Source organism: Tupaia chinensis, unplaced genomic scaffold, assembly GCF_000334495.1.
Source record: "Tupaia chinensis unplaced genomic scaffold, TupChi_1.0 Scaffold000330_1, whole genome shotgun sequence".
Lineage (NCBI taxonomy): Eukaryota > Metazoa > Chordata > Mammalia > Scandentia > Tupaiidae > Tupaia > Tupaia belangeri.
In genome coordinates, this window is record NW_006159824.1 from 2,076,843 (window position 1) to 2,089,859 (window position 13,017).

Here is a 13,017-nt window from a genome sequence, read left to right on the forward strand (position 1 = left end):
CCAAACTAGGGACGGCTGCGTGGGTAGGTGGATGAGTCGGGAGGACGTTAGCTGGAATAGATGGTCGGCGGAGATGGAACCAGAGAAATTAGAAAAAGGAACTCTGCGAAGATCAAAGACGGACACAAGGGGGAGCTGACACACCATAATAAAGAGGGGAGAGGGCGGGCCAACGGCGGCTGCAAGCTCTGGGGTGAGCGGCGCACGCTGAAGCAAGCGTCACGCAAGTGGAATCGCTCACCCACGTGTGGCATGCCCTCATCCTCGTTCCCAGACTGTGCTTGAGCTCATTCTACTGCCCCCACCACCTCTGTCGCCTCCACCACCACCAAGAAAGCAAACAAAGGGGAGGGAACCCCTGCAGGCTTCTAGATGCCGGTAGGAAATCAGAGGGCTTTACTCTTCAGAGGGGCGGAGAAATGGGCGGGAGAAGCTGAGGGGCGACCGCTGGCTCAGGGCAGGGTCCCCCGGCGGAGACAGCGCGGAGGTGGGGGCGGAGCCAATCATCGCGCGTGTCTGGAAGGAGAAGGCGGGCAGCGCCGCGGCGCGCGCGATCCGGCTGACGCATCTGGCCCTGGTTCCCCAGGACCGGAGGGGGGGCCCAAGGGGAGGGGGAAAAAGAGGAGAGAGCGCGCGTGCGCAGTGGCGCGGGGAGGAGCGGGGACCTGGCAGCGGGCTTGCAGGCTGCGAGCGAGCCGCGAACCGGGCAAGCGGCGGGCGGCGGGCGCGCGCACCATGGGGGAGAAACCGGGGACCAGGTAAGGGAGGTGGGGCCACGCGGTGGAGCATGGGCATGGGAGGCTTCGGGCGGGTGCCAGGATGGTCTCCAGACAAGGACACCAAGGAGAGAATCCGGGGGCTTTACGCCTGGGTCCCTAGGGGGCAGCCATCCGGGGCCGCACGCCTAGGTCCTCGAGGATAATGGGGCGGGAGGGGAGGACGCGTGTCCTGGCCCCTGCAGAAAGCGAGGCCTGAAGGGGATCAGGAAACAGGCGCGGGGATTCACACAAGGATGTGGGGGCCGGACGACTGGGTTCTCCATGCAAGCTGCGAGACAGGCGCGAAGGAAGGAGGAGCAGGTGGCCAGCCCCAAGGGGTCATGTACCCAGAGACTGGATGCCGGGAAGAGGAAGGGAGATCCCCCACTAGACTCGCACCGGGCGAATTTGGAAAGCCTGTCCAATACCCCACAGGCAGTCAGACTGCCCCACCTGTCCCTAAGGCCAGGTGGCTCCGTTTCCAAACTTCTACCTTCCCTTGGGTTGCCAGGAGAGACAGCTTCATTTTAGGGGAGCAGCGTGTGTGACTACCCTCCTCGAAACTAAGCTGTATCCCGCTGCCCAGGGGCGGGGGCAGGCGATATCTGCCCTGGGTACGCATCCACTCCCCGGATGTTTTCTGTGCAATCTAGGCTCCTTCCTTCCACTGATACTGAGTTCTCTTTTTTGGTCTCTAGCAAAATCCACTTCCTGTTGTGGCCCAACACCCCAAGGGGCAGGGGAGAATGCCTGAGTCCCAGGGGAGCGGGAGCAAAAGAGAAAAAGGTTGGGGCTATATGCCTCAACCCAGAGGGGATCAGAAATAGGGGTTTGGCTCTGAGCTGTCACTTGTTCTGCAAAACATTATCATGTCAAGGCCCCCCTCCTCCAGAGTAGGAGAACTCAGGTTTCTGAGCATGGAGTAGACCAGCATCAGAGAGAGGGACGATCGGTGTCCTGGATTAGGGGTTAAACACCCCAGAGAAAGGGGAAGTTGCTGACTTGACGGAGGCCCCCACATTGCGTTATATGGTTCAGGGAGGGGACAGATGGACCGAAGGGGGACTGCTGACTTGGCGCAATTCCCCTTACACATACCCTCCCCTCATCACATTTTGGGCCACAGGAAGTGGAGAGAATGGCAGGAAGTGTGAAGGGACAGCTGCTTTGGCTGTGCACCCGCCCCACCCCACACACTGGGCATCTCCCTGGTCATCTCCACACGCAGCCTCCTCAGCCAGCCTCTGTGCATGCACGCTGCTCCTGCCTGGCCTGGCAGGAGGTGGCTGGGTGAGGATCCAAAGGGCAGGTGCCCTGCTGCTGCTCCAGGGCGATTGCCCCAGAACCACACTCCAGTGGCTGACTGAGTGGCGACTGCAGCCCTCCACCCAGGCTCCTAAGGAGAGGGAAACACTGGGACAGAGTTAAACCCGAAGCACAGGAGAGGGAGAGTCTGCCTGATGCCATAGCAACCAGCCCCCCAGTTAGGACAAAAGATGGAGTGTTCATTCTAGCTGCCCCCGTGTGGACGGTTCCCTTCCCTTATTTGTTGGGGATACCCAGAGGCCACCATGCCCCTTGCCTTATTACGTTTAGAAGCTTTGTCTTCTGGGAAGAAAGGGCACGTGAGTTGTAGCAGAAACTAGAGTGGCGGAGTTGGAGGAGGGCTGGGCCAGTTGGCAGGATTTCAGTTTCTACTATCTGGGGATCCTTTCCAAGGATCGCTACTGAGCAGGGTGGATTGGAAGGAGGAAGGCTGTGCTTCAAAGAATAGGCCCACAGTGGCTTGAGCATCCTTCCCCCCTAGCAACAGGTGGCCTCCAGCCTTGGGTTGTTGCAACAACTGGGACGCAAACCCTTTCGGTTCAACGACTGATCCCAGCCATGGAGAGGAATGGTGTAATGTGCAGGACAGAGAGCACGGCCTCAGAGCCAGGCTGCCCCGGTCCGTATCTGAGCTCCGCCATTTGAGCTTTCTGTGAGGGAGGCAAAAACTTGCCTCAGTTTCCTCATTCGTAAAACAGGGCTGTTAGGAGGACCTCCATCGGTGGGCGGCCAGATATTTAATGAGATGAGACACTCGGAACGGTGCTGGGCATGAATGTTACCCAGCGTCATTGTTGTCCCCAGGTGGCGGGCACTGTGCTGGGAATGCCTGAGTGAATAAGGCCTCGGAGGCCCATGGCCTAAGGAGAGAGGCAGTTGCTCCCCAGCCAGCTGCCCTGTGTGTTTCCATGCCACCAGTCAAACGTAAACGGGGTGCGACAGGAACCCCAAAATGCAGTGATTGGAGTCTGGGGTCTGCTGCTTAGAGGTGATTCTGAGTTGGGCCTTGGAAGGAGGAAAACACTTTTAGGATACTGAGGTCAGAGACGGGGGGCAGTAGGAGGTGAATGGAGTAGGGTCAAACATCTGTAGTACCTTCGCTGGAAACCGTCTGAGTGGCAGAGGCCACTCAGAATGCTCATGGAATGCTCTTCCGTGCATTCCAGCTGTCGCTGGGGCTGGACACCAGGTTATGTGCAACCCAGCTGCAACCTGCTCATTCAGGTCCCCTCGGGCAGCCCTAGGAAGATCCTGGGGGCAACCAGTGGCCATTACAGTGGTGGTGGGGGGGTGACTAATGGCTGTAGACCAAGGGCAAGGGTAGAGCGTTTGGCCTGGTGACCAGCTTCAAGGGTCTGCCACGTACAAAATATTAAGGACCTTCTGAGAAGAGATGGGAGGGGGTAAAGCCAAGCAAAATTGCAAAGCCTCCAAATAGGAGTCAGGTGAGCGTGATTTCTTAGGCTGGGGAGGGATAAAGTCCTGGTGTGGGGTCCCTGCTGAGTCTGAGGGAGGCAGTGGGGTTTCCCTTTCTGTTTTGTTAGGGTCTTCAAGAAGTCAAGCCCTAACTGCAAGGTGAGTCTCCCACAGTGCTGATCTTTTTGACCCTCCCTGGACCCAAAAAAGCCCAGCCTGCCCTTAGCCGATCTCCAACCCCTAGCTCCCCACTTCCTGTGACAGCTAAGAGCCGACTTCCTTTCCTCCTGAAGCCCCTTGCCGCAGAGGCTGCTCAACGCTCTGTGCCTGAGCCAGCCACAGGGCTGGGTGGGGACAGGCCTGGGTCCCTCAACCAGACTGAGGAAGAGGAGGAGCTGGAGCCATAGCCAGATCCTAGAAGCCCTCCCTGTAGTGCCTGGGGCTAGGAAAAGTTAACAGCCCCCCTCCCCCACACCCCCCAGCTATATTCTGTTTACCCCAGAGCCCTTGAGGAGACCCAGAGGCTGCAGCTCTTTTCCAACTGGCTGTTTAGTGGGCAGCCTCCTCCCTGAGGACACACACACACACACACACACACACACACACACCCCTGCAGAGGTGTGATAAGAGGAAGGAGCAGCTCAACTGCCTAAGGGCTGTAGAGTTGGGAGACCCTACCACCCTCCCCTTCCACGCCTGGAGGGGAACTGGAGACTCCTTCCTGATGGCCCAGCCTGGGGAGCCCGGGGCAGGCAGCCACATTGGAGGGCTCTGATGCCCTGTCTACGTCCTCCCCAATCTTCCCTGTCACCCCTTGACATCCTCAGCTCACCGTATACTTGGGAAAGAGGGACTTTGTGGATCACCTGGACAAAGTGGATCCTGTAGGTAAGTTTCCCCAGAAAGGGACAGCTGGTGGCCCCAGAGGGGAAGAGGCCCTTTCAGGAAATGAACCTGTGTCCCTTCCCTAGATGGTGTGGTGCTTGTGGACCCCGACTACTTGAAAGACCGCAAAGGTACTAGCCCCCAGTCCAGGGGCCCAAGGGGAGGGAGAGCGGGAGAGACTAAAATGGGCTGGCCTTGGAAGGGTGCGCCAGAGGCTAAGGGCAGAGGCGGAAGCCAGGAGTGGGACTCAGGCAAGTCTGATGCTGCTGGAGCGGGGTGGCAGCCGGCTTGGAGCCCAGGAGACTGGGGAGGGGGCTCCTGACCGCCCCACTTCACCCTCCCTTGCCAGTGTTTGTGACCCTCACCTGCGCCTTCCGCTATGGCCGCGAAGACCTCGATGTGCTGGGCTTGTCCTTCCGCAAAGACCTGTTCGTCGCCACCTACCAGGCCTTCCCCCCATGGCCCAACCCACCCCGGCCCCCCACCCGCCTGCAAGACCGGCTGCTGAGGAAGCTGGGCCAGCATGCCCACCCCTTTTTTTTCACAGTGAGGATGCCCCCCCACTTTCTACAGGGCGAGGGGTCTGAGACTGGGTGGTGAGGCACTGGGTATGAGCAGATCTAGAGGAAACAGCAAGGCAGGGACCCTAGGTCCACCTCCCTTCAGGACCACCCTACATTCAGGAAGCTGTCAACTCTCTGTCCCCCTGGGGCCCCTTCCTTCTTCCTCTCACATCCCCAAGAGACCTTCCTCCAGCCTCTTGAGATTGGGAGAAAGCTATGGGGGCTTTCTGGAGGGACTGAAGCCTTCCCTGTCTTCTGCCACAGATACCCCAGAACCTGCCCTGCTCGGTTACCCTGCAGCCAGGACCAGAGGATACGGGGAAGGTACGGGAGGGAAGGCTCTGAGGGCTTGTGGGCAGGACGGAGCCCCACAGGAGCCTGGGAGCCCAGCTGAGCCAGAGTTAACTGGGTGTGCCCGAGTCAGGCAGAGCCCGGGAAGTGGCGGTGTGCTGTGGTCACCGAGCTCTGTGTGCCTGTGTCACTGCCTCCCACTCTCACCCTGCATGTGCCTGGGCACAGGCATGCTCTGCCGTGAGCAAGCCTCAGCAAGGCAGAGAACACTCAGTCCCTAGACTCTTAGGCTCGAAGGGGCAAGAGTCCCTGCCCAAGATGGGGAAGTGGGGCGGGGAGGAAGGGGAGTAGTGGGGATGGTGGCCACCTCAGGTAAAATGTGGCCTTTTCTACCCCACCCGAGGCCTGCGGGGTAGACTTTGAGATTCGAGCCTTCTGTGCCAAGTCACTAGAAGAAAAAAGCCACAAACGGTGAGAGAAGCAATCATTGGGTTTAACCATTCCCTCCTGGTTCCCAGGAGCCCTCGCCCCGATGGGGGGTGGGAGCGGGGCTTTGGGTGTCCAAGAACGGACTCCTCCCAACCTCACCCAAACCCCAGGAACTCGGTGCGACTGGTGATCCGAAAGGTACAGTTTGCCCCAGAGAAACCCGGCCCCCAGCCTTCTGCTGAAACCACACGCCACTTCCTCATGTCTGACCGGTCCTTGCACCTCGAGGCTTCTCTGGACAAGGAGGTGGGGTGCTACAGGGTGACGCAGGTGCCACAGTAAGGGCCAGACCTGGGGGAGGGATGAAGCACGTGTCAAGGTGGCGTTTTATTTAAAGGCAGGTGGTTGCCTTAGCTGGGCATGGAGAATTGCTCTGGGCTTGGGTTTAGAGGGAGGGGCAGGACCATGTGTCTGTGTCAGAGGACACATGAATAATGGGACCAGCGACAACATGTCCAACTCACACGAAACCCCTCCCCTCAAAAGCTGTACTACCATGGGGAGCCCCTCAATGTCAATGTCCACGTCACCAACAATTCCACCAAGACCGTCAAGAAGATCAAAGTCTCTGGTAGGAGCTGGGGGTCGGAAAGGGGTCTTGGGGATGGGAGTCACCTCAAAAGTAGCTTCAGCTGTCCTTGTACCCCGGGCCATGTCCCAGTGTGGGAGGCCCCGAAGAGCTCAGAGACTTCAGGCTGTCACAGGATCCTGCACAGGACCCCAGAGGTCATTGCTTCTGGAGGGCGGTGTGCCAGCGGGGTGCTGGGGTGCTGGGGCTCACACTGTGGGGCCTGGAGCCGCGGCGTGGTGGTAGTCCGTGCGCCATCCAAGCTGCCGACTCCATCCTGCCCCACAGTGAGACAGTACGCCGACATCTGCCTCTTCAGCACTGCCCAGTACAAGTGTCCCGTGGCTCAGATCGAACAAGAGTGAGTATCACAGCAGACCCAGGTCCCAATCTTAGGGGAGAAGAGCGAGACTGGGAGAATGTGAGATGGGGATAGAACTCTTCCCAAACCAACTCTACTTGTAGTGTGGGCGTATCCTCTAAGCTGTGTGTGTGTGTTTTTTTTTGTTTTTGTTTTTGTTTTTTTATTGAACTGTATTTTACTTACTTGTTTTAATTTGACCAGAAAGGGACAGAGAAAGAGAGAAGGGAAAGTGAGAAAGCAAGCCGCCGGGCTGGGACTGGAACCACGATTGGTTTTGTGGGAGTCCAGTACTCTTAACCATTTTGCCACCTGCCAGCCCCACTGCATTTTCTTGAGCCGGTTGAGCCAAAACCTACTCCCTTGTGACCTGTGCCCAAAGGGACAGTGAGGGCAGAGGTGCTGTGTGGGAGGTGGGAGGCTGCTCCCTCACTCAGCCTGGCCTCTCCAAGAGCCCCGTCCTCAACCCCCAGTGACCAGATCTCCCCCAGTTCCACGTTCTGCAAGGTGTACACCATCACACCGCTGCTCAGCAACAACCGGGAGAAGCGTGGCCTCGCGCTGGACGGGAAGCTGAAGCACGAGGACACCAACCTGGCTTCCAGCACCATGTGAGCCGGGGGGCTGGGCAACAGGTTCCCCTGCAGCCCGGGAGACAGACATCCATTCAGGGCCAGCTAGTCCTGTGCCAGGCTCTGCGCTGGGTGCCAGAGATGTCATCAGTGACCACAGCTGAGGAGAGGCGACTGTAAAGTGGGTAGCATGTGGAATGGCAAGGCTGGGGGGAGAGCGAGGCAGGCAAGGGCAGGGTGTGTTCATTTTAACTAGGGTGGCCAGGGGAGGAGTAGTGCAGAAATGAACTCACATGGACCCAGAGGCAGCAGGGGACCTGGATGCGCAGGGAAAGTGTTCCAGACAGAACCGCGATGGCAGTGGCTCCGGAGTGGGCCTGGGCCAGCGCATGTGAGGGGTGGCACTGCGGTGGCCTCATGCAGGAGCAGCCTGGAGGCCGGCAGACTCACGGGGGTCAGGGCGTCACTCCCATGGCACCTTGGTGCTCACACACAGCCTGCCTGGACGCTGTGAGAATGAACTGCAGGGAGAGGAGAGGAGGCGCGGTGGGGGCTCACGCAGAGTCAGCAAGTGGGGCTGTTAGGACAGACAGACAGACACACACACACACACACACACACACACACCGTCTACCCCGAGACGAGAGAGCCTCGGGAGGGTCCGGGCAGGACAGCACCTTGGCACCCTTCACCAGCCTGTGCTGCCAGGGCTCTGAGGTCTGCGAGGACTTTGTAGTCCTGCTCAGCCTCCTGATGGGACCCCGAAAGATGGGCTGGGGGGCAGAGCAGTGGGCCCTGCTCCAGCCCCTCCCGCTCCCCTCTCCCCCGCTGCAGCGTGAAGGAAGGTGCCAACATGGAGGTGCTGGGAATCCTGGTGTCCTACAGGGTCAAGGTGAAACTGGTGGTGTCTCGAGGCGGGTGAGTGTGGTGTGACCTCCGGGTGGGGGTCACCGTGGTCCTCTCTGGCCCTGTGTCGTCATCTTCATGCTGCCTTTCCCCTCCCCAGGGATGTCTCTGTGGAGCTGCCCTTCGTTCTTATGCACCCCAAGCCCCATGACCACATCACCCTCCCCAGACCCCAGTCAGGTGAGCACACCACCTCACGGGCCCCTGGAGCGGGGCCTGAAACGGCCAGTGGATCAAAGCTGGTCCTTCCAGCGCCCACACCCGCCCCCTCTCCTCCCCTCCTCAGCCGCTCCTCAGACAGATGTCCCTGTGGATACTAACCTCATCGAATTTGATACCAAGTAAGAAACTCCTAACCCTCTGACTCTCTTTGGACCAAGATTCCTGTAACATTCGAATCTAGCCTCTCACCTCCTGGGTGTTTTGGGCTTGGGGGTAGGGGGACGTGCTGAGGCATCCAATCTTTATCTTTATGAGGCTGTCACTGCCCTTTCTTTGTCCCTACTGGCAAACACCTCTGGTCCTGTGGCCGCTCTAACTCCTCTGTCCCTGGAGGTGGGAGGAAAGGAGGCTACAGAAAGGGCCAGAAGCCCCTGACTTCATGCCCCCTCTCCACCACCAAGCTATGCCACAGACGACGACATTGTGTTCGAGGACTTTGCCCGGCTTCGGCTGAAGGGGATGAAGGACGACGACTATGATGACCAGTTCTGCTAGGAAGGGGGGCTCAGGAGGGAGTGGATGGTGCTGGGAGAGGTAGGGGCAGGACCAAGACCCCCACTGTTGTGGGGGCAGGGGTCCCAGCCTCTCTCCCCTTCCCCTCCAGTCGGCAGCTCCCTCGACCAACCCGTCCCCTCCCTCTCCCCTTTCCCCCAAGACACTGGACCCATCTCTTGTTGAAAGCGGGCATTAATTCTTTGCCTACAGCTGTGCCTACCCAGCCCCCGTGGGTGGCAAGTTGTGTTCATACCTAAATGTTCTGGAGGGGGACGTTAAAGAGAGGAGTAATAGCAGGGATGGGGGGAGAAAGAACTTCCGTATTCAGCCTCACACCAACAGCCCCCTCCCGTCACTATCTCTGCCTCCATTCCTTCGAGATGAGACCCCGTTGGGGGGACAAGACCATTTCTTTGTTTCTGAGCATAAAGAAGAAAATAAACCTTTTAATAGGCATGAGTGTGTGTGTGTGTGTTCTCTGTAGCATTCGAAGTGCGTACAGTGTTAGTGTCTCGTGTTCCTCAGTGACTCTGAGCTGGCGGGAGGCCCCAGCCTCTCCTGCAGCTACAAGGCACCTGACATGGGCTGTCGGTAGCGTCTGTTGAAGGACTGTGCTGTTTCTGTGTTTCAGGGTAAACATCAAAACTCGATTTGGTCAGTCCAAACTCAAGGGTACGGCCTGGTGAAGCCACAAAGTAAACTGAGTCACTGATGAGGGAAACAGCTAACTTCCCTGCAGACGAGTCAGGCACTGAGCAAGCCAGGCACTTCCCGGCTGTGGCTGACACATGTGACCACATCGTGCCGGTTGTGATAGCTGTATTTGTGTCCACCGCTCTTGACGGTTGCTCAAGCCGTCGGTTCCTGAGGCTCAGGGGGACCTCACCCGCAGGCCTCACCAGACAAGCCACATGGCACCTCCGTGGAGTCCAGTACTTAAGTTCTCAGAGAAGCAAGGGCTTTGGGCGGCCAGGGGTGACGCTGGCTGGCCCTGTCCTAGGGCTACATCCTGGTGCTGCTCCTGTGACGTCTGGGCTGAAGGCAGGAAGTGGATGTTTCTCACCTCCATCTCCCACTCTGCCCCTACAGCCCAATCTTTGTCTGTTTTCTCTTAAACCTATTTCATTCCACAATCTCTTACTAGTTCATTTATTTTTGTGTGATAGTATGTGTACCAAAAAAAAAAAAAAAAAGAGACAGAAGCACCTTCAGTAAGGTCTCAGCTGTGATTCCCCCTCCCCAGTCCTCCAGCTCCAGCTCCTTGGCACCAGCACGTGCACCCAACACCCATCGGCCTAGGGTGTTATCTGAACCCGTGGGCAGCCTAAGGGCCTCCAGCCTTAAAGGGCACTGTGCCATGGCGGCTGGGCCAGTTCCACAAATGAACTTGATTTGAGTCCCTACTATATGGCAGGCATAGTATAGGGACAGAGAAGCAGAACAACAAATGTCAACTCCCTCCCTCATCATCTCTGTGAGAATGTGTGACAGGGAGCGCTAACCTAGGTGGAATTTGGGGAAGAGTTCCTGGAGGAAGCGACCTTTAAGCAGAGAACTGAAAGATGAGGAGGAGTTATGAGACCATACAAAGGACGAGCATTCTTGGCCATGGCGACATCATATGTGAAGACAGGAAGGGACCGAATACATTTCAGGGACTCAGAGAGGCCAGAGGCACTGCAGCTCCAGACCAGGTTGGTGAGGCAAACGGGGATGGCTCCCACAGGCTTTAGTATGCCACGGCTCTGACTGCTCACTAAACAGCCTGCCCCTTGCACCCTGGGCTTCATCATGTGGAAAGACTAGCGCTTCTAAAATCTTCGCCCCAGCATTCCTCTGCTCCTTAACCTCAAGCTTTCAGGTGAATCAGAACCCTCTGGGAGTCACAATTAGGATCCAGAGCCCCAGTCCTAACTTCCCTAGATTGAGTCAGAATATTTCCAGATTCCAAGAAAAATCCATGGATCTGGGTTATTATTTAGCACACATTTTGAGAAACAATGCCTTTTTATTTCATAGCTCTTTGTTTTTAATGTTTTTTTTTTTGTCTGTTTTTGTTTTGTTTTGTTTTTAGAAAGTATTATTTAGGACCAGCAGATTGTGGAATGGTTACATCACTGGACTCCCACATAGTTGACCAGTTCCAATCCTAGGCCTGGCAGCTTAAAACTCACACCGGGTACATATGTGTGCATGCCCAAGACCCTGAGAGAAGAATGGAGGAGAAGGGACTGTGGTGTGGCTATCCCCCATGGAGAGTGATTTCTCGCTTTCTGTCTCTGTATCTCCCTGTCTCTCCAGGGAGCACATTCTTGCCCCATAGCAAAAATCTCTCTTAAAAAGAAAAAAGAGGGACCAGCACATGGCATAATGGTTACGTTGCTGGATTCCCACATAATCAGCTGCTGTTCAAGTCCTGGGCCTGGCAGCTTAAAACTCAGGCCAGGTGCATATGTATGCATGCCCAAAATCCCAAGAGGGGAAGGGATTGCAGTGTGGCCATCCCCTTTGGTGGGTAATTTCTCACTTGCTATCTGTCTGTCTCCCTCTCTGGCAAGCATATACAAAAATAGCAAAAATCTCTCTCTTAAAAAAAAAAGGTAAGGGGCCAGCAGGTAGCTGTAATGGCACTGAACTCCCATGTAGCCAAATGCAGCTCAAATCTTGGACCAGGCGGCTTAAAACTCATGCTGGGCATGTGTGCTTGCGTGCCCAAGATTCCAAGAGAAGAGTAGAAGAGAGAGACTAGAGCATGGCCATCCCCTGGGGGGTGATTTCTCACTTTCTATCTCTGTATCTGACAAGTGTATGCACCCTATAGCAAAAATCTCCCTAAAAATAAATAAAATTCACCGTGGGCACATGTGCATGTATGCCCAAAATCCCAAGAGGAGAATGAAGGAGAGGGGATAATGGTATGGCCATGCCCCCTTGGAGGGGGGTGATTTCTCACTTTCCCTCTAACTGGCTCTCTCTCCTGCAAGCAAACACACCCTATAACAAACTACCAAAAAAAAAAAAAAAAAAGGCCAACTCTGTGGCCTAGTGGTTAAGACAGCCAGATCTCACATGACCAACCACAATTCAAATGCAGACCTGATAGCTTGAGAAAATGACAGATGCATGTGCATGTGTGCCCAAACCCTAAAAGGAAAGAAAGATAAAGAAAGAATTATACGGACCAGCAGTTAGCATAATGGCCATGTTGCTGGACTCCCACGTAGTTGACCGCGGTTCCAGTCCTGGACCCGATGGCTTAAACTCACGCCGGATGCATCTGCATGCGTGCCCAAGGTCCCAAGAGGAGAATGGAGGAGAAGGGATCGCAGCATGGCCATCCCCCCTGGGGGGTGTTTCTTGCTTTCTGTCTTTTTGTCTCTCTTTGTCTTTCTGGCAAGCACACACGCCCTATAGCAAAAAAATTCTCTAGAAAAAAAAAAGAAAGGATTACAGCGTGAACATTCTCCATGGGGGGGGAGGGCTTTCTCATCTCACTCTGACTCTGCGATGTGTGTCCATGTCTTCAAGCAAATTTAAATAAATAATAGCTTTCCATTGCCTAGAGATCATTTATTTTTGTCAGTTTCCTACTGATGCACTTAAAGAAATTTTTACTATTTTGCTAATTCAAACAGTATTACAACAATCATCCTTGAAGAAATGTCTTTTTGAACATGTAAAATGTGGTTATCAGACAAATTCTTTTTTTTTTTTTTTAGGAGAGAGAGATTTTTGCTTTAGTGCATGTGTGCTTGGCCAGCGAGACAGAGAGAGACAGAAAGAGAGAAATCACCCTCTAGGGGAGATGGCCATGCTGTCATCCCTTCTCCATTCTCTTCTCAGGATTTTGGGCATGCATGCACACACGCCTGGTGTGAGTTTTAAGCCACTGGGTCTGGGACTTAAACCATGGTCAAATACATGGGGATCCAGCAATGTAATCATTACACCATCTGCTGTTCGCAAGACAAATTCATTTTAAAGAAAGAATTCTTTATTTAATTTTAATTATTATTATTTTAATTTGTTAAAGGGCATGTGCATTTACTAGAGAGAGAGTGAATAAGAAAGTAAGCCACCAGGTCTGGAACTCGAACTGTGGCCAGCCATGTGAGAGTCCAACACCTTAGCCACCACACCACCTGCTAGCCCCTATCAGAGAAAT

General features: G+C 55.5%; 1 protein-coding gene across 1 annotated transcript; it reads left to right on the plus strand.

Moving 5' to 3' along the window:
• The first annotated feature begins 617 nt into the window (after positions 1–617).
• Positions 618–9,311, plus strand: ARRB2 (arrestin beta 2). The gene is made up of 15 exons (XM_006151854.3): positions 618–758; positions 3,629–3,659; positions 4,328–4,388; positions 4,472–4,516; positions 4,735–4,931; positions 5,213–5,272; positions 5,643–5,710; positions 5,839–5,974; positions 6,215–6,299; positions 6,585–6,657; positions 7,131–7,268; positions 8,064–8,147; positions 8,236–8,315; positions 8,422–8,476; positions 8,759–9,311. The coding sequence occupies exons 1-15, from the start codon at positions 736–738 to the stop codon at positions 8,850–8,852; spliced, it is 1,230 nt and encodes a 409-aa protein (XP_006151916.1). The 5' UTR covers positions 618–735; the 3' UTR covers positions 8,853–9,311.
• Positions 9,312–13,017: the final 3,706 nt, after the last annotated feature.

Bases quoted from the DNA above. Each gene is read 5' to 3' on its own strand.
- ARRB2 (XM_006151854.3), top strand. From the start codon at position 736: ATGGGGGAGAAACCGGGGACCAG. The intron at 4,517-4,734 runs GTACTAGCCCCC...CTCCCTTGCCAG, and splicing joins CTACTTGAAAGACCGCAAAG to TGTTTGTGACCCTCACCTGC. The intron at 8,477-8,758 runs GTAAGAAACTCC...TCCACCACCAAG, and splicing joins CTCATCGAATTTGATACCAA to CTATGCCACAGACGACGACA.